Below are 25,750 nucleotides of genomic sequence, written 5' to 3'. Positions count from 1 at the left end.
TGGGCACCTGATCTCAGACTTTTGGCTTCCAGAACTGTAGAAAGTAAGTTTCCATTGTTGACAAGCCACCCAGTTTATGGTATTTTGGTATAGCAACCAGAGCTCACTAAAACACATACCCAACTTTGTCTTTCATGGATAACTTTGTTTTATTCAAAAGAGAACACACTCTGGACCCTCAGAGGGAAGCACCCAAGGTTAAGGTCATTGGCACATGCTACATTGGAGTGGCTCATCTCATCTCCATATCTGGTGGCCAAGAGGAAAATAAGAAACTCCTTGAGAAAAGAGAATTCTCTCTGTGGTGTCATGATGTCTGTCTAGTGGCTGCAAACTTTGAAATCACAAAATAACTCAGCATCTGTAATTTAAACTTTATTTTATATCTATTGTTAAATTACACAAAATCAGTAAATGGTTTGTAAAGCTACATCATTGGACAGATGTTTACATTTGAAGTCATGGGATTTACATGATGATGACCAAAATGTATATTTATAACATCCCCTATATACAATAAATCAGTATAGACAGAGAAAATGCACTTAATCTCTGCAAACCATGCACACCACAGCAATAACACAAAATATTTTTTTCTGTAACAAGCTTTTCCACTGGCTCGGGCTTCATCCTGCTTTCCAACATTACCTATCAGCTTTAATAGCAAACATCATCCATTAAAACAAAACGAAACTGAAATACCAGAGTGAGCTACAGAATCATTAGTTTAAAAACACAAAGTACACAAAATAGTTTCACTCTAAAACAGTTTGACTTTAAGGTATTTTGGATTTTGAAATTTTTTTTCCTTTCAGTTTTCCAGTTCTCAGATTCCCAGGACTGCGATACTGTCAGGCAAAACAAAACTTCGATCTACTGATACAAGCGCAGAGTCAAAAACATTTTTTAACTCAAGCACTCAGCTTCTTGTCCAGTTTGTGGCCTTATTATTACAGATGAAACTAGATCATGCAAATGAGCAGATTGTACAAGATGTGACTTTACGGTCACATTTCTAAGCATGTCCCTCATGAAAACATAAATGCCACTTGCAGTCGCCTTTCTGATTTACAGCCAGAGGCTTAGTGTAAGTCCTTATGAAAGGATAGCAAAACCCGTAATATGGAAGCTGCCCAGAATCAGGATGTTTGCTAGCACAGTGGGTTATATACTTCTTTTTGGCCCATGCAATTCATACTTGATACCCTGAAAGTGTTTTTGCACGGACTTCCAATACCAAATCACTTTCTTCAACCCATATGCTTCTGATGTTTAATCTCACTGCAGAATACTTTTGCCTTTTGTTTTCTCAAAACTAAAGCTGGTACACGGCTCACCCAAAGTATCGAGGTAAAGCTTTTGGTGTTACTGAATAACGTTGGCTATCTTAGTGCTTATTCCAACCTTGTTTTTCTCTTGTACTTGTCTACACTCTGTCAACATGAAAAAGAACTAATGGGCTAGAAAGAGCCAGCCCAATTGGAAACATTACAATAAAAATGTACAAAAAGTAAATAACAATTCATTCACATTCAGGTTCAATTCTATCTGATCAAGAACAGAATACTAACTTCAGCAATATTTTAAGACACGCTATCCTGTTCAAGAGTTTCTTGATAAGGATCTCACTACACAAACATTGATAAGACAATTCTATAGAAAGAAAGTCCTGACTTTAATCCAGGATTATATATCACAATAAATTCAGCAACACACCATTTAGATGATGAAGAAAGATTCTAAAACGGGTTAGTTTGGAATGAGCACAACTCGGAGAAGCTTTAAAATGAATGAGAAGCAGCGCCAAAAAGATTCCAGAATTGTTGAAATTACAGTGCCCAGAAATCGTCTGGAAATTAGATCTTTACATTGGTACTCCATTTGGAAAAAGTGTTTGGTTTAATATGAGATACACCCTGTTTAAAACCTTTAAATAGCAGAAGGTAGAAAAAGTTTAAAATTTTAAACATCTCAAATAACAAGATGAGTCCCTTTCTACTCAAAAGCCAATATTTTTACATAAAACTACTCATGTTTGGGATAGAAGTTTTCCATTTTGTACAATTTGGTAAACTCTACCATCAGTTCTTATTTTATTTAAATAGATTTTTGGTTATAATCAGAAGAAAATGAAGTTTCGTGTTTAGTTTGTTTTATGTTATATTCATGCTTACCCCTGGAAAAAATGTTTGCTTCCAAGATTGGGTTTCGACAGTGTATCATGAATAATGTAAAGTCCATTTCTTAGGCATAAGTTAAATGGTCACATTTTGTGTTTCCATTTTGTCCCTATGACTAATTTAAGAACTTCTTAACATATCTAAACAGCAATTTCTGGTGAGTCTGGTTTGGCTTTTGGATTTTATAAATACTCCAACAAACCAAAAAAAAAAGGCAATTTAATTACATATTGAAATTTGTTTTACCCACGCACAGTAGAACACTGAATTGAAAGGCAACTGTAAAGGCGACATCTTAACTTTTTTCAACTTCCAAACTTTAGGAAGCAGGATGTGTTTGGACGCTCTCATGTTTGAGGATTTGCCCTATTTTGACTGGCGCTTTGGGAGAAGTGTGTGAAAGCCTTTGGGAGCCACTTAGCGCCATTTCTCTACGCTGCCTATATAGTCATGGGTGCCATTGCTGGTATTGCCATCGCTCTGCTCTTGGCCTGGATTCTGCTTCTGGCTTTCCTGGTTCTCCTTTGGACTTGGATTCTGACCCGAGCTCTGAGTCAGATTCTGAATCAGATTCTGAAACAGATTCTGAGTCCCACTCTGACTAGCATTCAGGTTTGGGGTCAGACTCGGATTCTGACTCGGATTCGGGTTCTGGCCCTGACTCTGGGTCTGGTAATGGGTCTGAAGGAACCTTCCCTTCAGAAATTTGCGTTGTTCCTGACGCTTCCGTCTAGCTTCCTGATGCTCCTTCTGCCTCATAAACTGATACCTTTGCAAAAAGAGATCTTTGGCATAGCTGTACAACTCCATATCCAGAAAATTCAGTCCCTCAATACGTTTTTGGAGTTCCTCATTGATTTCTACGCTAGAGGCCCTAGTGGTGTTATACTGGGTAAAGGGAGAAATAAAGTTCATGTTGAAGGTTTTCTCAAACAGATACTGGGTCTTCCGCTGAAACTCAGTGAGGCCGAAGAATGCCATGTGCTTCAGATTCGATTTGGCACTTTCCAGGAGGACCTTGTTCCTCTGCTTTTCGGGCATGACTGACAGGTTGTAGCAGCCAACGAGTGTGAGGTCGGAGAGCATGCGCACCTGGCGGTTGTTGGCTAGGTTATAGGGACAGTCCATGAACTCTTTCAGGGGGCAGCCCGACCAGTCGTCTCCAGTGTAGCAGCTGGGCAGCTCTTCAGAGGTTGGGGGCCTGCCGTCGCAGACGTGGAGGGACGCTTTCCACGTTGCCCCTCTCTGGACATGCCTCCACTCACTCAGGTACCGGGACACTGGGTCGCGGAGGATGGTGATGTAGTGGAAGTTCCTGTGGACAAAGCACAGAGGCCGGCGGTCAGGGCTGCAGCTGACATAGGTGGAGTCAGGGAAGGTGCAGGGCATACGTGATGTTCACTGGTCGGGAAGGGAGGCCAAAGTAAAATGACGGCAATCTGGTGGTAGCTGTCCTGTGGACTGTGCTATTTATTGTTCCCTCTATGAGGCCCGCTAGCCTGTCCAGAGAGCTCCTTTTCAAAGCATATACATCGGGTGGAAAGGTCACTCCCCCTTCCTCCTTCCCCCTCTGTTTCTCTCTCTCCGGCTAGTGACAAAGTCCTCCCAATGACCTCATTTATTTCCTTCTCCCCACTCCCAAACTCCCATAACTGATCATGAAATGGAGACTCGATGGAAAGGAATGATTTTACAGAAGTGATAAGAGGTTACAAGTACTCAAGTTCTAATCTTTCTCACTAAATACACAAAAGCATTCTTCTAATAGCTAGTCTAATCAGGATATCTTATTAACAAAACCTTGTTGAAAGAGTGTCTGATATGATGCTTTTGATTCTGGCTGCTGTCATAACATCATGGCTCCTACGTGATGGCAGTGGAATGTGAAGATAGGCAGTGCAGCCCGAGCCTCCAGAAATAAACATTGTGGTTAGTTACTGACTGAAATAGACATGGTAGCTGCCAATGGCATATATATAAGTTACTACCTCGGTATCTGCCTTCACTCACGTGCTAATATTCCCAGCAGAGGCAAGTTAACTCTATTAGTTCCAAAATGCCCTTTTTCTTTACCCACTGAAAGGACACCGAGATGTCAGCATATATGGAGGCTTTGCTGGGTTACTGTCTTCACTTTAAAGCTGCAAACTGATAAGAGTTCTTTGCTCACATAGCAGACTAGTAAACATTTAAACTGCACACCCACACACACCCATATAGAGCAGGTGCACTCACACACACACACACACACAGCAGAAGCATCCTGGCTTATGATGTGATCAAGGGAAAAAAAACCTTTGCAGCTGTACTTTAATTAAGAAATGAGCTTCCACTCAGGTTCAGTGGATGAAGGATGAGGTCATGGATGGGCCTGTTGTGGAAGGAAGATGACATTAAACACTGAATATTAACATTAATTTCTTAAAGGAAACCTGGGGAATGGCTTGTAGCTTTTCTGAAGTTTATTCTTTTCCACCTGAGGGATGCTGCCTCTGCACCCAGGAGTGAGGAGCACCCAACTGGCTAGGTCTGCTGGCTGATGTCCTCTGAGCAAACATTCCTCCCAAGTCTTGACCTCTGAGCAATTCAAGCACCCTGGGATCTATCCTGTGTGCTTCTCTTCTATTCATGGTGTTCCCTCTGCATGGCATAACCTTCCTTCTTTAACTGGAAAATTCTAGGCATCCTGCAATTTCCAGTCCAAGTATGACCTCTCCTCTGAGAAACTTTATCTCACTCCTGCTGCCAGTCATCATCTCTTCTTCAGTGACACTTTCACAGTTAACCTTTGCTAAAATATTTTTGATACTGAATCATAATTTTTTGTTTGTATTTCTGTTTAGAGTAGGTTTTCTGCAACAAGAACTCTACATATTCTTCTTTAACTCTCATCTTGTCCTTTTCAATGTTGTACCAGACAAAAAGCAGAATCCCAGTAACTCCTTTAATTACTTCTTTAATGAACTATCCCAGGGAAGAAGGAGAGAGTTGGGAACTGGGAAGGTCATGCCTCATCATATTAAAAAACTCTGGACAATCTAAGTGACTGGAAAAAAACATAAAAAATTAAAAATATCACCTTCTATGATATCGTGGAGTAAACAAGCATGGGACAGAAAAGAAGCATCCTGGAGTGAGGCTGGAGGGGTGGCAAACCCACATTGACTGGCCTCACTTTGCCTGGCTGTGGCCAAATTCATTCCTGTAAAGACCCACTGCTAACAACTAGCAGCTTTTCTTCCCCAGTAGCCTTGACCAACAAAGGTGACTGCTGTTCCCATGGCCTCCAAACTTCTATTCCTTGCTGTGGTATTCACTCATTCACTCCTTTGGTACAGATTTATTAAGCCTTCATGCTAGGCCTGAGGCCACAGCTTCATGGCAATTAGTCTGATTATTTGGAAAAAAAAAGAAATTTATGAAGACCAGTGACACACTTGGATTAGTCTTTCAACCAGCTTTTCCAGGCATGCATTATAAATGGGTGTTTAAAAGCCCCATGATGGAGTCACCTTCATGCTCAGCTGACAGTCCTCCAGCCCACATTTGTTTTACTGATTTAAGCCAACAGTGACATCTTCTGGTAAATTCTAGAGTGCACCCCTTGTGCATGCCTGTGGCTCTGCTCCCTAAAAACTCTCCCTTGTCCTTCAGAGCAGATAGATCATAACCACCAGGGTTAGTGTCTAAACCAGTAAGCACCATCCCCACGTGGAGAGAGAGAGGAGGCAGACCAGGAATGCAAAGGCGGATATTGACAGAGTCTTTCATGTTATGGGTGTGTCCCTCCTCCAAACTGAAGGTCTCTCCTAGTGCCTGTATGAAAGGAGGGCCGTCCAAGGTGAGCAGCCTCAGGGTCTCTGCACTGTGGGATTATCACAGCAGCAGAGAAATTAAAGGCGTCTACACGTGTGCATATCCATATGCTGGTAATGACAGCTACCATTCACTCAGATGCCAATAGCTCTGGAGAGTCAGGGATTGCCAGTAGCCCTCTTCTTCCAAGGAAAATAGATCCAGGGTGCCAGACTGCCTCAATTAGAAACACTTGATGCTGCTCAGAAAATGATCCTTGGGCGAAAAGGAAGATCAGCCAAAGGTGGGTCTCCAGGAATGTCCAGTGGCCTCCCAAATGGCATAGTGTGTTGGAGGTGGAGAGGCAGGTGCAGATAACACCTGGAAGGTTTCACAGGGCTAAGGATTGAGGATGCTCATTATTCTAAGTGAGGGGTTGTCAGGGAAATGTCAGAGAAGACCCCACCACACCCAGAGCAACCGAGGGCGTGAAAGCCCAAGCCAATGGCACAGTGAGTGGAGAGCCAAAGGAGCACTGAAGCATAGGTGGCACTCTTCCTGTGCTTGTTTGCTCAAGCATCGGTGTGACTGGCACTGGAAAAGGGCCTGATTATTGGTGTTCAGTTGCTAAGTCATGTCCGACTCTTTGCGACCCCGTGGACTGTGGCACGCTAGGCTTCCCTGTCCCTCACCATCTCCTGGAGCTTGCTCAAACTCATGTGCATTGAGTTGGTGATGCCATCCAACCATCTCGTCCTCTGTCTTCCCCTTCTACTCCTGCCTTCAATCTTTCCCAGCATCGGGGTCTTTTCTAATGAATCAACTCTTTGCATCAACTCTTAAGCCTTCATGCTAGGCCTGAGGCCACAGCTTCATGGCAATTAGTCTGATTATTTGGGAAAAAAAAGAAATTAATGAAGACCAGTGACACACTTGGATTAGTCTTTGTGGCCAAAGTATTGGAGCTTCAGCATCCCTCCTTCCAGTGAATATTCAGGGTTGATTCAGGAAGAGGGCCTGGAGATGCCCACAGATACGTCAGAGGGCCCAGAGGGGAGCATCCCTATCTCACGCGCTATTAATGACTGGAGCAGGCACAAGGCACCATGAAAGCACCTTGCAGCGATTCTCAGCCAAGCCTAATAATAGAAGGGTTTCTGTAGCTTTATTTTCAAAAACAAGGAAGAATTAGATGAGGCAAGAAGAGTGAAATGGAGTATGACACAGAAAGGTCAGAAGGAGCAAAGGCATAAAACTAGCCTGTTGTGTACAGAGGAAGAACACAAGAAACCTCTTACTGGGAGTTACTGGCCAGTGGCAGGAATGGAGGGTGGAGAGGCAGCCATGGACAGGGTCGTGGAAGGCCTCAGATGCCACATTAAAGAATTGAGACTTCTGGGATTTCCTGGCAGTCCAGTGGTTAGGACTCAGCACTTTCACTGCCTAGGGCCCGGGTTCAATTCCTGGTCAGGGAACTAAGATCCCTCAAGTTGTTAGGTACAGCCAGAAAAAAGAAAAAAAAAAGAATTTAGATTTATGAAGGCAACAGAGAGGCCTTTAGAGGGTTTTAGGCAGGGGAGTGACACGATGGAGCCTGTGTTTCAGAAAGATCGCTGTGTATGGTGTGTGGTGGAACTGGGGAAGTGAGTTGACGTTACTGTAGAAAATGAGACAGAAGAAAAGGGCAGACTAGGGAGGCATTTGGAGGCAGGGTTGAAGTAACAAGACTTAGGGACAAAATGAATGTAGGGGAGAGGGAGGAGGAGGGGTAAGGGGGCCTCCCAGGTCTGACTGAATGGACAGATAGAGCCTCAAAGAGTGATCTGGGCTTAACATGTGGAGTTGTCAGCTGCAGACCTTGAGGACTGACTTAGAGAGCATTTGTTAATTTCACATGTGTGGCTTCAGGTATCGGAAGACAGCATTTCAGAAACCCCGTGGCTTCTCTTCTGTATGTTAAATATAGTTTTCAACTATTCTCTCCACTGCTTCAGGTCCCCTCACTATGCTTTTGTTTGCCTCTGAACATATTCGCGTTGATTGGAATGTGCCCTCTAGGCACAGTCTGACAAGGAACAAGTAGGGCAGCCTATCACCACCCTCATTCTCGACACCGTTTCTCTTAATGTGGCCTCATATCACATCAGCCCTTTTGGCAGATGTAGCACACCGCTGACACACCATCAACTACCTTCTTTCACTGTTTCACACGCAGGTCATTTGAAAACCCACTCTACTTTGTCCTGAACAGATGCAGTTTGTCTGTGGCCCCGTTTAATTTCTTCTTGGTAGAGGAAGTCTAAGGCTGTCAAAACGCATCTGGATTTTGATTATATCCCCTGATATCTTCACCATATCTTCTTCTTGTCTTCTGGCAATGCCTGCATCCAAGCATTGATCAAAACAGAACAAGATGCAGGCGAGAGCAGGTCTCTGGTAGTTGCTGGAAATCTCCCCTTCAGGTTGATAAACCCAAAGGGTGCTGCTGAATGCTGTGATTTAATTTTAAACAAGTGAGCCAATCTTGGCCACAGAAAAATCACACTCAGCCTATTTCAGTTAGTAGGGATTGGACAGAAATATCTTGTGACCAAACATGTCACTTCATTAGGGTGACCAGGTGTCACATCTTTGGAGTCGTGACTCCCCCTCAGTTACCCATGTTGATTTAAAGACCCTTGTTTGGTGCCTTATGCGACCACGGTGCCTTGACAGGCAGGACATAGTGAAACATTTGCCGTCCTCTGCAAGTCCAGGCCAACTTTTGCTTGTCATTGGTAAATAAATGTGGAAATAACAGCAACCAAAGAAAGTGTTCCAGGCAAGAAACCCGGGGGCCATCTTTGACTCCTCTCTCTCGCTTACCTTCAATGTCTGAATTTTCCCCGAGTCCTGCTGATTCTAGTTCTTTTTTTTTTTTTAAAAAACCACTTTTATTAGAGTGTAGTTGCTTTACAACGTTGTTAGTTTCTGCTGTACAGTAAAGTGAATCAGCTATATGCATACACATACCCCCCCCTTTTAAATTTCTTTCCCATTTAGCTCATTACAGAGCACTGAGTAGAGTTCCCTGTGCTATATAGTAGGTTCTTTTTAGTTGTCTGTTTTATACATGGTAGTATATGTCTGCCAATCCCAATCTCCCAGTTCATCCCACCTGCCCTTCCCCGCTTGGTACCCATACATTTGTTCTCTACATCTGTGTCTCTAGTTCTGCTTTGCAAATAACTTCATCTATGCCAGTTTCCTAGATTCCACATATATGGGTTAATATATGACATTTGTCTTTCTCTTTCTGAACTCAGTTCACTCTGTGTAACAGTCTCTAGTTCTTGTTAGCTCCCAAATCCATCCTTTCTACCATTGCCTGGGGTCAGGCCCTCATCACTTTTCTATCTGACCACTGTATCAGCATCCTGGCCCACCTCCCTGGCCCCGGACTGACATCCAGTCCACACTCTCCTATGACACACATCTGACCTACCACTCCCTAGTTAAGACCTCTTAATGGCTCCCTAGCAGTTGTGACATGAAGTGCAAGCTCTCTACATGTGACCCACAGCCTTGTGGCTGGCACCTGACAACCACCTTTCTTTCTCTTCAGTCTGATCTCTATGAAGCTCCCTCGACACAAGTCTTTCTCAACCATGAGTAATTCGAACCCTCCCCACTTCCATTCCCTGACCCTAGGACATCTGGAAATACCTGGAAACATTTTGGTTGCCACAACTGGGGAGTAGGTGCTACCGACATCTACTGAGTTGAGTCTAGGAATGCTTCTAAACATCCTACAATGCAGGCTAGTGGCTAATTATCAGCAGTGCCAAGGCTGACAACCCCTGCTCTATATTCTATGCTCCAAGTATGCAAAAGTAGTTTTAATGTTCTACATTGGTTCCAGGCAAAGATCCTACAGGTCCTTTCCCTTTGTATATGGAGTCCCTACTGTTTGGAATGGCTCCAATCTGTCTTTTGTAGACCACCTGGAAACCTCCAAGACTAAACTCAAAGACTGCCTCCTCCATGAACCTTTCTTTGACCTTCCGGGGCAGAGTTACCTATCCTGGTATTCCTCTGTTTCAACTGTGCTGTTATTCTCCCATTGTAACATTCAGCACGATGGGCTGTGATTGTCTAGTGATTTGTCTGCTTCCCCCATTGGACTATGAGCTCTAGAAGAGTAGGGACCATGTAGCATTTATTAACATAAGCCCCCTGGGGCCTGGAATAATGTTTGACATAAAATAAGTGATTAGTAAAAGACTGTTAATTGGATGTCTGCAGCAGAAACAGCAGAGCTTATGGTGAGCTCACAGGAAATGCCTATCGCTGTCTTTGATACAGAAAAGCCACTAGATGTCAGTATTAAATAACAGAACTACCATTTTACACCTGTGCAGGAACATTTTAAGGGGCTCTAGCTATGAAGGGGATCTAGTTACATTTAGCACTTGTCCCTGACTTTCTGTGTAGTAGTCCAATTTTAAAGAAGGGTGGGAAGTTTAAAGACATTAAGAGTATGTAAATAGATACAGTGACAGACTTTATTTTGGGGGGATCCCAAATCACTGCAGATGGTGATTGCAGCCATGAAATTAAAAGACGCTTGCTCCTTGGAAGGAAAGTTATGACCAACCTAGACAGCATATCAAAAAGCAGAGACATTACTTTGTCAACAAAGGTCCGTCTAGTCAAGGCTATGTTTTTTCCAGTAGTCATGTATGCATGTGAGAGTTGGACTATAAAGAAAGCTGAGCACTGAAGAATTGATGTTTTTGAACTGTGGTGTTGGAGAAGACTCTTAAGAATCCCTTGGACTGCAAGGAGATCCCACCAGTCCATCCTAAAGGAGATCAGTCCTGAATATTCACTGGAAAGACTGGTGCTGAGGCTGAAACTCCAATACTTTGGCCACCTGATGTGAAGAATTGACTCATTGGAAAAGACCCTGATGCTGGGAAAGATTGAAGGTGGGAGGAGAAGGGGACGACAGAGGAAGAGATGGTTGGATGGCATCACCGACTCAATGGACATGAGTTTGAGTAGACTCCAAGAGGTAGTGATGGACAGGGAGGCCTGGCATGCTGCAGTCCATGGGGTGCCAAAGAGTCAGGCATGACTAAGCGACTGAACTGAAATGGGTAAAATGAGAACCATACAGTTTTCATGTTCACTGAAACAGACTATGCTGAAATAAGTACCCAAGTTCTAAGTCACAGATTTTGAGACTTGGCAGAGCAAGAAGAAACTTTTGAGATGGCAAATCATCTAAATCAATGTCTTCACTTTAGAGGTAAAGAATTCAAGGCCTCGACAGCAAAGATTTGCCCACAAGTCACAAATGGCCAGTGGTTCTCGGGAATCAATCTAACTGCAAGGAATATTCCTGGGCTGAAGGCATGTATTTTTAGTAGTTCCTGTCTTTGTGTCTGTTGATTACCTAGGATGGTATAATAAAGCATGCCTAGAACAGACCAGTAATCCTTAAAAAGGGGAGGCTTTTGGCTGCAAAGAGAGGGCATTTCCTTATGCCAACTAGTTGCATAGCAAGGAGCTGAGGGCATTGGTGTCTGGCACTTAAACCTGTGGTTCAGATAGTAAAGAATCTGCCTGCAATGCAGGAGGCCCAGGTTTGATCCCTGGGTCAGGAAGATCCCCTGGAGGAGGACATGGCAACCCATTCTGGTATTCTTACTTGGAGAATCCCATGGACAGAGGAGCCCGGTGGGGTACAGTCCAGGGGTTGCAAAAAGTTGGACATGACTGAGGACTAACACTTTCACACTTACACAGTAACTTACACATCAACTTACAACAATACTATGAGTCCAGTACTGTTATTCCCATTCTAATGATGAAGAAGCTGAGACTAACAGAGAATGTGATTTGACCCAGTGCCTTGCCACAAGTTGCGTTGCTGTTCTTGTTCAGTCATGTCTGACTCTTTGTGACCCCATGGACGGCAACACACCAGGCTTCCCTGTCCTTCACTATCTCCTGGAGTTTGCTCAAACTCATGTCCATTGAGTGAGTGATGACATCCAACCATCTCATCTTCTGTCACCTCCTTCTCGTCCTGCCCTCAATCTTTCCCAGCATCAGGGTCTTTTCTAATGAGTCAGCTCTTTGCATCAGGTGGCCAAAGTATTGAAGCTTCAGCTTCAGCATCAATTAAATAGGATTGCTCAGATATGAATCAGTTTCTCTTTGACTGTAGAACATGTATTCTCCCCATCCTATCACTGGGACACAAACCCAGGACTTTTATGAACAAGCTAAGGATGTGGTTCTCACATCATGGCCCAGAATCAGCAGCATCAGCATCATTTCATAAATTGTCAGAAATGCACATTCTTGGGTCAAACCACTGAAGCAGAAATGCAGGGGCTGGAGCCCGGCGATCTGTTTTAACAAGCTCTCTGGGAAATTCCCTGTTAGCTTCCTGGGCTTCCCTGATAGCTCAATTGGTAAAGAATCCACCTGCAATGCAGGAGACCCTGGTTCGGTTCCCTGGGTTGGGAAGATCCACTGGAAAAGTGATAGGCTACCCACTCCAGTGTTCTTGGGCTTCCCTTGTGGCTCAGCTGGTAAAGAATCCGCCTGCAATGTGGGAGACTTGAGTTCGATCCCTGGGTCAGGAAGATCCCCTGGAGGAGGGAAAGGCTACCCACTCCAGTATTTTGTCCTGGAGAATTCCACTCAAAGAGTCGGACACTGTGTGGGAAATTCTGATGCACGTGTGTGCTTGAGAACCACTGTCCTAGGCATGTGGCTTCAGAAATCAAAAGTCCCTCAGAGATCCCGGGGGTCCCCAGAGTGTGGATAAGTGACCCCAAGAGACAAAAGCATGACAAAACAAGCCTAAGGAAGCCCACTGCTGTCCAGGGAAAGCCCAGAGAACTTGGCCTGAGCAAAGTTATGAAGATTATGCTGTAAACGTTTAACTTTCCTTTAAGGCTGCTGGTTCACGAAAGGCCACAATAAGTTTCTTACATCACTTAAAGGGGAAATAAATATAAAAGCCATTTTTTTAATGGAAGGAGACCACTAAAATTGTACAAGTTAAGGTCACAGGAGCAATCAATAAAAAGTTAATTTAAGAAAGGAAACAAATTCTTAGCCCAAATCAATAGGACTGAACATTTTGTTATACCTGTAGCTTAGTTCTGTATTTTAAAGTTCAGCTTTTGCACATCTTGTTCTTGGAGTAATGATTAGTGGTACAGAAATAAGAACTGTGGCTGGTGATCCTAAGTAGACTTCAGAGTGGGGCTCTACATGACATTGAGTCATTAATGCTGAAGGTCTGGTCTCCTTCCTTGGTTGATGATGTTGAAACCAACTGCACGGAACCTCCCACTGCATGTAAATGACTAGGTCAAGGCAAGGAGGATGGCTTACAGATCAAACAACATTAATATGTGAGCGTAGATAAAACACAGGTATAGTTAATTGATTCAAAGGCAATCCCTTCCGATGGGATTGGATCCCCCAAGCCCTAGGATTGCCATTTTAACTGTTTTTCTTGAGTGACTCATATACCAGCGGTCCCCAAAGAGGAGTTCCTTAAACGCTATGAGCAGCCGTGGCAGCAGACTCACGTAAGAAGTGTGGGACTTGAAGAGGGGATGACTTTGAAGTGGCTGGATGCTCATTTAGATGTGCTGTCTTTGGTGCATTTGTCAAACCATTCTTGTGGCTTAGCAGTCATGTTTGGTCTAGTGAGAAATGTGAGCCTTTATAGTCACATAAAGTGGATTTCTTCCAATCACTTGATTGTCTTCACCACACTGGATGCTGAATGTCTCTCCTTTCCCCCCTTTAAGCTGATGCTGTGATGAACTGATGCTGGGCAATGCAAGAGAGGTGGGAAACAGGACCCATCCTTGGGAGCCCACTGATCTATAAGACAGCCAAGACTGTCACTGGCTCCTTGAATTGCTTGACTTAAGAGTAGTGGGCTACCATCTATGGGGTTGCACAGAGTCGGACACGACTGAAGCGACTTAGCAGCAGCAGTACACAAGCACTCCAGGAAAAGTATCTCCTGGACACAAAGCTAATTTAGGAAACGCTGAAGATCTCGCACCCCTCCAAATAAGCCATCCAGTTCTCCTGGCAAGGGGTTTTCTGTTGTTTTTCACACCTCACCCGAAGGAAGGAGCAGTTCTGTGTGTGAAAAGTAATACCTTACTGACGCCCCCCCCACCCCCCCGGTTAACTAAAAGTTAGCCTGTGTGTACTGTGGGGAAACATTCAACAAAGCACAAATAGATTTTCCTTAAAAAGAAAGATGTTTTCCAATGCCATTCTTCTTTCCTGTCTTTTACAAGGCAGGAAAATGATGGTTTCTTATTTGGTGAAAGGGAAGAAAAGAAGATTTCTAAAGTCTGTAAATTTGAACCCAACGTGAAACTCTTCACAGGACTTCACACAGAACTCATCACCACAGTCCTGGTGATGTTTACTTCTTTTTAAAGGAAATCTAGTTCCTCTCCTTCCCAAAGCCCAGTAGGCTCCAAAGTACATAAATCTAAGGACTTCTGTAAACAGTGAGAAAGCTGAGATTTTTAACAAGATGTGAAATTCCAAGCTTTATGACCCGTAGTTACCAGCCTTCACCCAGAGTCCACTCAACTGCTTGGCAGTGTGATAAGTTTTGCTGTTTACCCTGCCCCCTGAAATTTTGTGTGTTCTAAAGTTACTCCGTGAGTCTCAGATCATCAGTACTCAGTGTGGTTCTGAGGTGGAAAGAACTTTTAGAGAAAGCCCCTTCCAGTGTGGAGATGAGGGGCCTCTTGAAGGACACAATCCATCCATGTCCCATAGAGACTAGTTCTGCCACTGATTAATCAACTCATGCTTCCTGCCTTCCCTTCCAGAGACTTCCCCCCTCTCCACATGGTACTTCTCAGCTTCTGGAGTATTTCCATGTGGCATCTTCTGGCAAATTGTCATCCCCCAAGAGGTGGCATCTGGGGCAGCCAGAGAGAGGAGTTGGTTTTCTTCTTTTCTCCGAAGAGAGCGGGCAGAGGTGAAAAGGGGTAAACTTCACCCCCCAGGAGACAGACAGAAGGAAGCTGGAGGAAATGTCTAAGTGCTGCCACTGGGACCACCATGGTTAAGGTCTTGCTCTCCAGATAAGCATCCTTGGTATCTCTTGTCGTGGGTCTCAATGAAGAAAACATGACTGTTATATATATATATATATATAAAGTTCTTGGAACTGAGCTTGGAACCCAGCAGTTAACAAATGTTAGTTCCTATTATTGTTACTGTTGTTGCTCTACAGACATGGGTATTCAGCTAAAAGATGTTATTCAACCTTCCTAAAAATCACAAAGCTAGCTAGTGACTGTCTGTCGGGTCTGTGTGATTCCTGAGCTCAAATGCTTGCCCAGTGCCCTGGCTGATGGTGCCCTATTTGGTCTTTGGCCAAGCATGTCTGAGCCTGCAGCTGTGTGTTCTCACTGAGTCATACACCCCTACTTAGGCCTGGGCACTGAACACAGCCTGAGGAGCTACAGGCCAAGGGCACAAGGGCCCTGGCCCGAGTAGGAAGTCTCAGGAGGAGGGAGTTGGATATGCCAGGATGTGAAAGGAATGACTGCTTCTGAGGTTTTTGTGGGCCCCTGATAGAGTCTTAGGGAGGGGAGTTGAGCATAGCAGAAGTGGGGGCCAAGGGTGGGGTGTAGCGGACTACCATTCTCGCCCCCACCTCCCATTACACAGATGAGGAAACCAGAGAGGGGAAATCTGGAGGCCCACGAGATCCTTTCTTCAGGGACTCCCCCAAAGACAGGAAACCAAGTAACAGGCCTTCTGCAGATGGCAGGCAGTCAATAAATAGCATTTAAGGTTCTTCTGAGCAGGCTGCAGGCAACTGCACTGGTTCAGCTGGGCCGCTGGCCATGTGCTGTCTAGGAGGCAGGCACCTTGGGTGCGTGAGGGGGAAATCGTTAGAGGAAAACTAGTCGAGATAAATGTCTGCTCTCAGCATTGTGGTATTTTCCAGAACAGCACAAGGGAAAAGTTTTTCCCCCCCATGAAGGCTGCCCCTTCTCGAGTCCTGGGTTGATTTTAATGAGCTCTAATATTGTTGTTAGGTGCTGAGAGAGACAAAGTGCAAACCCTGGTTTTTGTGGGGGAAACAGACCTCCTTTACCATTTATACTGTGAAGAATGGGAGCCATTCAGAATTTCCAGGGCTGGCTGAGTCGTGCCTTCATTCCCCCGGGGAGCTTTTTTTTTTTTTTCCCTGCAGGTATTCAGGTTGCAAAAGTCACAATTACTGGATAACACAGCTGGGCTGTATGTGTGTGGAAATGAGCACTGGATATAGCACCAGGCACAGCCTGGTTTCCCCACAATGATAACATGGAAAATGGAAAAATAACTCGCTAACCCCCGACTCTGTTCATGTCCAAGGCAAGCCATTCAATAGCACGGTAATCTAAGTCTATGCTCCAACCAGTAATGCTGAAGAAGCTAAAGTTGAACGGTTCTATGAAGACCTACAAGACCTTTTAGAACTAATACCCCCAAAAGATGTTCTTTTCATTATAGGGGACTGGAATGTAAAAGTAGGAAGTCAAGAAACACCTGGAGTAACAGGCAAATTTGGCCTTGGAGTACAGAATAAAGCAGGGCAAAGGCTAGTAGAATTCTGCCAAGAGAACACACTGGTCATAGCAAACACACTCTTCCAACAACACAAGAGAAGACTCTACACATGGACATCACCAGATGGCCAACATTGAAATCAGATTGATTATATTCTTTGCAGCCAAAGATGGAGAAGCTCTATACAGTCAGCAAAAACAAGACTGGGAGGTGACTGTGGCTCAGATCATGAACTCCTTATTGCCAAATTCAGACTTAAATTGAAGAAAGTGGGGAAAACCACTAGACCATTCAGATATGACCTAAATCAAATCCCTTATGATTATACAGTGGAAGTGAGAAATAGATTTAAGGGACTAGATCTGATAGACAGAGTGCCTGATGAACTATGGACGGAGGTTCGTGACATTGTACAGGAGACAGGGATCAACACTGCCCCCAAGAAAAAGAAATGCAAAAAGGCAAAATGGCTGTCTGAGGAGGCTTTACAAATAGCTGTGAAAAGAGAAGTGAAAAGCAAAGGAGAAAAGGATAGATATAACCATCTGAATGAAGAGTTCCAAAGAATAGCAAGGAGAGATAAGAAAGCCTTCCTCAGTGATCAATGCAAAGAAATAGAGGAAGACAATAGAACGGCAAAGACTAGAGATCTCTTCAAGAAAATTAGAGATACCAAGGGAACATTTCATGCAAAAGATGGGCTCAATAAAGGACAGAAATGGTAGGGACCTAACAGGAGCAGAAGATATAAAGAAGAGGTGACAAGAATACACAGAAGAACTGTACAAAAAAGATCTTCACAACCCAGATAATCACAATGGTGTGATCACTCAGCTAGAGCCAGACATCCTGGAATGTGAAGTCAAGTGGGCCTGAGGAAGCATCACTACGAACAAAGATAGTGGAGGTGATGGAATTCCAGTTGAACTACTTCAAATCCTAAAAGATGATGCTGTGAAAGTGCTGCACTCAATATGTCAGCAAATTTGGAAAACTCAGCAGTGGCCACAGGACTGGAAAAGGTTAGTTTTCATTCCAATCCCAAAGAAGGGCAATGCCAAAGAATACTCAAACTACCACACAATTGCACACATCTCACATGCTAGTAAAGTAATGCTCAAAATTCTCCAAGCCAGGCTTCATCAGTACATGAACTATGAACTTCTGGATGTTCAAGCTGGTTTTAGAAAAGGCAGAGGAACCAGAGATCAAACTGCCAACATCTGCTGGATCATCACAAAAGCAAGAGAGTTCCAGAAAAAGATCTATTTCTGCTTTTTGACTACGCCAAAGCCTTTGACTGCATGGATCACAATAAATTGCAGAAAATTCTGAAAGAGATGGGAATACCAGACCACCTGACCTACCTCTTGAGAAACCTGTATGCAGGTCAGGAAGCAACAGTTAGAATTAGACAAGGAACAACAGACTGGTTCCAAGTTGGAAAAGGAGTACGTCAAACCTGTATATTGTCACCCTGCTTATTTAACTTCTATGCAGAGTACATCATGAGAAACGCTGGGCTGGAAGAAGCACAAGCTGGAATCAAGATTGCTGAGAGAAATATCAATAACCTCAGATATGCAGATGACACCACTCTTATGGCAGAAAGTAAAGAAGTAAAGAGCCTCTTGATGAAAGTGAAAGAGGAGAGTGAAAAAGTTGGCTTAAAGCTCAACATTCAGAAAACTAGATCATGTCATCTGGTCCCATCTCTTCATGGGAAATAGACGCGAAACAGTAGAAACAGTGGCAGACTTTATTTTTGGGTGCTACAAAATCACTGCAGATGGTGACTGCAGCCATGAAATTAAAAAACACTTACTCCTTGGAAGGACAGTTATGACCAACCTAGACAGCATATTACAAAGCAGAGACATTACTTTGTCAACAAAGGTCCGTCTAGTCAAGGCTATTGTTTTCCCAGTAGTCATGTATGGATGTGAGAGTTGGACTATAAAGAAAGCTGAGCACTGAAGAATTGATGCTTTTGAACTGTGGTGTTAGAGAAGACTCCTGAGAGTCCCTTGGATTGCCAGGAGATCCAACCAGTCCATCCTAAAGGAGATCAGTCCTGGGTGTACATTGGAAGGACTGATTTTAAAGCTAAAACTCCAATACTTTGGCCATCTGATGCGAAGAGCTGACTCATTTGAAAAGACCCTGATGCTGGGAACGATTGAGGGCAGGAGGAGAAGGGGATGACAGAGGAAGATATGGTTGGATGGCATCACCGACTCAATGGACATGGGTTTGGGTGGACTCCGGGAGTTGGTGATGGACAGGGAGGCCTGGCTTGCTGCCGTTTGTGGGGTTGCAAAGAGTTGGACATGACTGAGAGACTGGACTGAACTGAATCCCCCACCAACCTCTCTAACTCAAGAAAGAATCCCATGGCATGTTGGAGTGAGTACAAGAAGGGGCACCAGAGACACAAAGATCGTGCTGGAACAGAAGGACTGATTTTGAAGTTTCTGGAGTGTTAAAAGCTCACAAGAGCTCTAGAGGTACTATGCATCAAAGGGTCATATTTCATGATATAGATAAGAGACTCTGGACCATTGCATTTCCTCTCTAAGGCAAAAAGGGAGTGGTGTAGTGCTGGGGAGCCAGGGGCCAAGCGCTCCTCCAAGTTACAACTGAGTAGCACATTAGGATGAGCTGAGTCCTGGAGAAAAGAGATTTTTTGTACTTATCTGACATGTGCCTGAGTGGGAAAACTTACAGTGTGTGAAATCAGACAGTGATAATGTTGTGAAATAGAATTCCTGGTTCCGTTTTGGTTGGCGAAGGGACAAGTATCCTACAATCTTTGACAATGTAGAAGTCCTCATTATTTATTTATTTATTTTTGGCCTTGCAACGCAGCTTGTACGATCTTAGTTCTCTGACCAGGGACTGAACCTGGGCCATGGCAGTGAAAGTACAGAGTCCTAACCACTGGACTGCCATGGAATTTCCTAGAAACTCTTTTAAATGGCACTTCCCAAGCACCATATGGGGCCAGTTGGGGCCTTAGTTTTTTGAGAGGAGGTAGGGCTCTCTTCTCACAGAGTGGGGAGCCTGGGTAGTGCTCTGTAGCCCCCTCCACACATATTCTCCAGATGGCTGAAAACCACATTTCATGTGTGTAAGCCCACCTGCCTGCTGAAAGCAAAGCCCTTGTGACAGGGACTGATGGGAATACCCACAGATGAAGGTAACAGATCCATATTTTGCAGAGTAGCAGGGCAGGCCGGCCCCTCAGAGGTCATCTGGTCCAATCAGTTTACCAACAAGAACACCAAAGACCAGAGATGAGTGATAGGGACTTGCCCCAGGTCACATGATTCGTCTGTGGCAGAGCTCTGACCCGAAACCAAGTCTCTGACTCCTTCCTCAAGTTTCAGAATATCACGCTCAAGGTGACTGACAACAGGAACCAGCTTCAGGAAAAGGCTGCCCCTCTGTTTGGTAGAAGCTCACTTATCCTCCACCACAAGATTTGAAAGACATAAAAGAAGGACTAAAAGTCAACGCTCAGACTAAGAAAGATGTCTGACTCTGATTTTCCAACTGAAGGCAAATGCTTGAGGGAGCAACATCCTCAGAATCTATCGTCCATTAATCATACGCTAGAAAGACATGTCAGTGGGGAGTCAGATTCATTTACATGCTGCAGGAGCCGCTGACAGAGCTTCCCCTTCCCACCCCCCTGGGCTTGGCTTTTCTCCCTGGAATTGAGGTTAATTCTCAGAGATAATGACCCACAGTAAGTTGGACTGAAGGCCCCAGATGGTTACTCTAAATGACATCTCCCTTCCCACAATACTTTTTCAGAAAGGTCATCTAAAAAAAGTCCACTGATACCCTGGGAGAAGGAAGGATAAAGGGAAAGAGGGGGGAAGAGAAGGAGGGAGAGAAGAAGGGAAGGCTGGTCAATAACAGAAGTTTCATATGAAATGATGGATGACTCATTGCTCTTATATCATTCATTCCTCACACAGGACAAAGTATAGAACTACCATTTTACAGATGAAGTTTGAAATTCAAACAAAAGAAGTGTCTTACCCAAGGATACACAACCCATCAGCAGTGGGTGTAGAACCCAAGTACCCTAACTCCCAATTATCTGTTTTCCCCACCATTCTCTATTGCATAATAAGCCCCTAATGGATGTCTGGACAGTCTGTTTCTCTTGTTTTGTGTTTCCAACCAGGCTGCATATTCCTTAAAGGTTAAGACCACTTGGGGAAATTTCCTGGTGGTCCAGTGGTTAGGACTTGGTGCTTTCACTGCTGTGGCTGGGGAATTAAGATCCTGCAAGCTAAGCAGTGTGGCAAAAACAAACAAACAAAAACCCTGGTAATAAAATACTGTATGTACAGTATTATTTAAGATTAAAAAAAAGACTACGTGGCATTTCTGCTGTCTGTCAGCACTGGGCCCAGCATCTTATGGGATGCAGATTGGTGGATCACTTGATGGAACATCTCCCATCAAGCCTTGGAATTGGCCTCGAAATCCTTTTTTGCCTTCTTCCACCTCTCTGTGCATCAGCTCCAAGTGCATTATTCCTCAAGCCACATAGGCCTCTTATTCCAAACACTAACCTGCCTCTGGCTTGCTGCCACTCCTCAGGCCCCATGTTGGCATTTCCTAGCCAGGAGAGACTGTTGCACACACAATACCAGCTGAAAGAATGAAGAAGTATTTAGCCTCCAATTAAAATAAATAAATTTAAATTTAAAAAAAAGAAATACAAAGAGAAAAAAAAAAAACGGGATGAAGAAGTCCCCTTCCTCTCAAACATTACTGCACTAAGGCCTGAAATCCCACCCTTAGCTAGAATTTACTTTGTTCTTCACGGTGGCTAGAAGTTGCTGCCCTCCAGTCTTCATCATCCCCATCCCTCTTCCTCTTGCCTTTTCCTGCTGGACTCTCCTGGCTTAGGCTGCTGGAAACCTTAGATCTGGAAAGAAAGTGCTAAAAGAAACTCCATTCGTCAAGGTGTCATGTACTTGGCACCACCAGAAGGATTTCCATTCTGGAGGGGGCATTCCCTGAGTAGTCATGCTGTGCCCTCTTCACTTCCGGCAGCAGCAGCTGGTAGAGTACGGAAATCACATCCTGTAGGTAACTGACTACTACATGCCAGTGAAAGGCTGCTTCAATAGTCCCCAATCAGATGCCTGATCTCTTCTGCTCAAAGAAAGCACAGGAATTTAAAATGAGGCCATTTGGTGACGGTTTTCATCAGATATATTTTCCTTTCCAGAATCATGAATCAGTCATGAACACACCAGGTTAAAACAAGATTTGATTTCCCTGGGGCTGTTTTTGAAGTCTTCTTGTTTCCCTGCTCTGCCTCCTTCCCATTGAACACTCAGCAGTCAAGGTGTTACTAGATAGAAATGCACAGCAACCTTCACCTTCTATTTCTCAGGTCATTTTCAAGGATTAAAGAGCTATTATTCCAAACATTTTTGAGGGCATAACACTCTTTGTCCTTTCCTTCTGAAAAGTTCTCTATGGCAATATATATATATATATATATATATATATATATATATATATATATTCTTAGCAAAGCACATTTTCTTTCTTTCTCATTAGATCCTTACAATACACCTGTGAAATAGATAAGGCCAGTCTGTTTCACAGAGGCAGGTATTAGTGCACAGAGGTGAAAGGTCACACAGCTAGTAAGGGATCAAGTTACCTATGTCTGAAACCCATGTCTAGACATCCAGACTCATGTTGCTACCCCATGCCACTGTGCTCATTTATTTGAGAATGAAAGGAATTTTCCAGGAAGCAGTACAGACCTTTTTGCAACACCCTAATAGGATGTGCAACCAGGGCCAGCCTCATGGGGTGGCAGAATTTTCAGGGCTGCTGGAAAGCACAGCTCCCTCTCCTACAGTTGGCCAGGAAGCCACAGTGTTAGGTTTATGCCTTTCATTTAAGGATCTGCCTTCCGTGTGTGTGTGTGTGTGTGGTGGCAGGGGCGGGTGAAGAGCAGGCAATATAAGGTAGATGGTCATGAAGTCAATAAGACTTATCAGTCATTTAGATGGCATAGAGTCTCCATGACTTCTAAGATATCCTTCCTATAAGTTTAATAATCAGCTCACGTTGGGGAGGGGAAAAAGGGGTGTTCAGGGCATAGAAAGAGATGGGCATCAAGTTTTAAGGAAGGAACAGGAAACTAAGAAGGAAAACTGAGGACTCCAAAGGCAAATATGGCTGTCTTAGACTTTTTCTAGGACTAAGGACCCATCAAGAATCTCTGGTTTAAAAGTAAGTGTGAAAGCAAAGATATAAAAGTAAAGCACAGGCTTCACAAGGGAAATGAGCAGACTGATGTTTCATTGAGTAATGCCCACGATTTATCACTAAGTTACTGGTCCAGATGTATCTTCCATCCTAAGCCTGCACACAGGGCTACCCCAGCATGCAGACTCCTACGAGGGAAGCCAACCAAACTCTCCCTCCCTGTGCCTCACACCTCTGCTTCTGCCAGTCTCCCAGGCACCATACCACCTGCTTCTCTCTACCTGTCTCTTCAAACAGGACTGTCTTCTCAAGCCTTCTTTCCTCCTGGTATCCATAGCTGAAGCAGCCATGCCTTCCTTGGGAGCCTCTAGAAAAGGTAATCTTGACTTCTTTCCAGGAACTCTGTTCATCTGACTTTCTGATGTTGGTGTTCATACCCAAGTCCCCTTTTCCTTCCAAGGCTGTGGGCACTGTGGAAAGAGGGCCCGACTGGGTCCTTTTTATGTCTATTTTCCTCTCTTCCTATGGAGGTAGCTGACCCTGAGTCTAGAGACGCACTCATTGATAAAAGCTTTGTACTTAAGAGCTCCATCTCTAGGGTAAGAAAGTTCTGGAAGCAAGCTCCAGCTATGCAACCATGTGCAAATTACTTAACCTCTTGGTCTTGGTTTCCTCACCTCTAGGCACCCATTTCACGGTGTTGTGACTCTTCAATGAGATAACGCATGTTAAATGCTTAGCACAATGCAGGTCACCTAGTACATGTTCCACAAAGATTGCTATTCATACTGTTTTTCTCACAAAATGAAATGTACAGTCCTCTCAGACTCCCTTTATCAATCACCCAACAGAGACATCATCCCAGAAACAAAGGGAATCATGTTAGGAGGGTTTGTTCAATGCCCTGACTCACACTCTAATTACAGCGACATTTACCCCCATCAAAATGCAAGGGAAGACAGGAACTGGTTTCAACCTGAATCCACTATTTCTGGAGCCCACACACTGAATGCTGCCAAAGCCTCCACTCCCTGAGCAGCGGTTTGTAGAGATGGAATAGCGGCAGTTTTTCATTTTCCAGAGTCCACTCACCCTTCCAAGAATCTCAATGCCTCATTGATTCATAATACAATGCATAAAGATTTCATTTTTCCTGCCCACAGTGATACATTATGGAAGCAATCTGTTTTGCCACTGAAAAGTTTGCTTAGTAGAAAAATTTGGAGTTTTGACATTCAGGAAATTACAGTCATCTGTAAAACACGATTGATATGCCAAGGCTAACATTTTCATTGCACTCGCAGAGCCAGAATAACTATGATAAAATATGTGTTACCCCACACACGTTTCAGGATCTTTTAAGGAAACATTTGTTAGCTCTGAGAACCCCTCCCAAGGCTCTGAGACTGTAATGGCTGTGTTAGCTGTTCACCATTCAAAAGGGGTATCTCCATTGACTAAACTGAAACCCGGGTCCTCAAAGAAAGCAACGGCCTGACATGTCTTCTGACTTGGCCTTGGCTGGAAGCTGGAGGCACATTTTCTCATGCTACCACGGTAAAGACATGAAAGAAAACCAAGGCAAATGAGGCTAAAATATTCCACCCCCATTGAGGAATTGTTAGTCAGCCACAAAAGGCCCAGGTATATATTAGGCAGATCTAGAAGTTGAAGGCTTACAGAAGAGAATTCAGACTGTTCTACATCTGCTTACATTTTAAACTTGCTCTGTATATTTTTACACCCAAGCATTTCTTTGTCTCTTTCTGGGTGTAATTTTCAGTGTTAAATGGCATCAGAAACCCAAGGCTCTGGAGTTATCCACCTGTTCAACTTTTGATTTTGCAAAGATGAATACAGTTTAGCTGAGGAATGTGCATGATCTTTATGGCCCTATTGATGGAGCTGTCCGTTCACATTTGGCTAGGTTACAGGCAGCTTTTACCTGGTCCTCATCCACTGAGACCTGTGGGGAGTATACATGCAAGTGGTGTGGCTCTGGGAAAGTCCATCCCAAGGTCGACTTCTTTAGGCACTGAGAAAAGCCTTCTGCACAAAACATACAAGTCTGCGTGGTGGACCAAGCAGTCTTTAAAGGCCTCAGAGAAGTCCTGCACACACTCATACTCAGTAACAGCAAGTGTTCAAGGACCCTTTACTAGCTACAAGTCTGAGCAATTAACATGGAGTAATTCATTTAATTATTCTCAGTATCTCTGAGGCAGGTGAGAGTACTCTCATCCTCTTTATGGATGAAGACACTGACACACAGAAACATTGAGCAACTCCTTCAAAGTCACACAGTTATAAGAGGCAGAGCTGGCATTCAAGTCTCCAACAGGGGGACTGTAGAGCTCATGCTTTTGACCTCTGTGCTGTATTGCCTTGCTTAAATGTTTTCGGGGAAAAGCCTTCTGTTGTCCTCCTGAAGCTCCTGGTTGCTCTCCGTCCCCCCCCCCTTTTTTTAACACTGACAAAGCATTCTCCTCCTGCTCCACATTAAGCTTCTTGCAGCTGACAACTTAGCTTCATTCCTTTCCCGAGTGGTTGCACAGATGTTAGAAGGGCCAAAGGGGATGGGAGGAGAGACAGTCAAGCAAAGAACACGACTACCTAGGAGCATTTGCCCTCCAGTGGGGAAATCTGAGGAAAAATGATTTGGCCACCTGATGCATAGAGCTGACTCATTGGAAAAGACCCTGATGCTGAGAAAGATTGAAGGCGGGAGGAGAAGGGTGGATGACAACAGTGACGCAATGGACGTGAGTTTGAGCAAGCTCCAGGAGATGGTGAAGGGCAGGGAAGCCTGGCGTGCTGCAGTCCATGGGGTGGAAAAGAGTCGGACATGACTGAGCGACTGAAGAACAACAAAAGGGTGTGGAGGGTCCATTTGC

At 44.2% G+C, this 25,750-nt stretch overlaps 1 protein-coding gene across 3 annotated transcripts in view; it reads right to left on the bottom strand.

The window, feature by feature from the left end:
* Positions 1-362: 362 nt before the first annotated feature.
* The window catches only part of HS6ST2 (heparan sulfate 6-O-sulfotransferase 2), a 369,757-nt gene continuing 344,369 nt past the window's right edge, over positions 363-25,750 (bottom strand). For all 3 annotated transcript variants that reach the window (XM_070290725.1, XM_070290723.1, XM_070290724.1), the window contains one exon: positions 363-3,495. In XM_070290725.1, the coding sequence (XP_070146826.1) occupies positions 2,598-3,495 (898 nt within the window). In that variant the 3' untranslated portion in view covers positions 363-2,597. The remainder of the gene's footprint in view (positions 3,496-25,750) is intronic.

The sequence above is a fragment of the Ovis canadensis genome, chromosome X, assembly GCF_042477335.2.
Source record: "Ovis canadensis isolate MfBH-ARS-UI-01 breed Bighorn chromosome X, ARS-UI_OviCan_v2, whole genome shotgun sequence".
NCBI lineage: Eukaryota > Metazoa > Chordata > Mammalia > Artiodactyla > Bovidae > Ovis > Ovis canadensis.
Note: the sequence above shows the minus strand (reverse complement) of the source record. Positions and strands in the feature narration are given on the sequence as shown.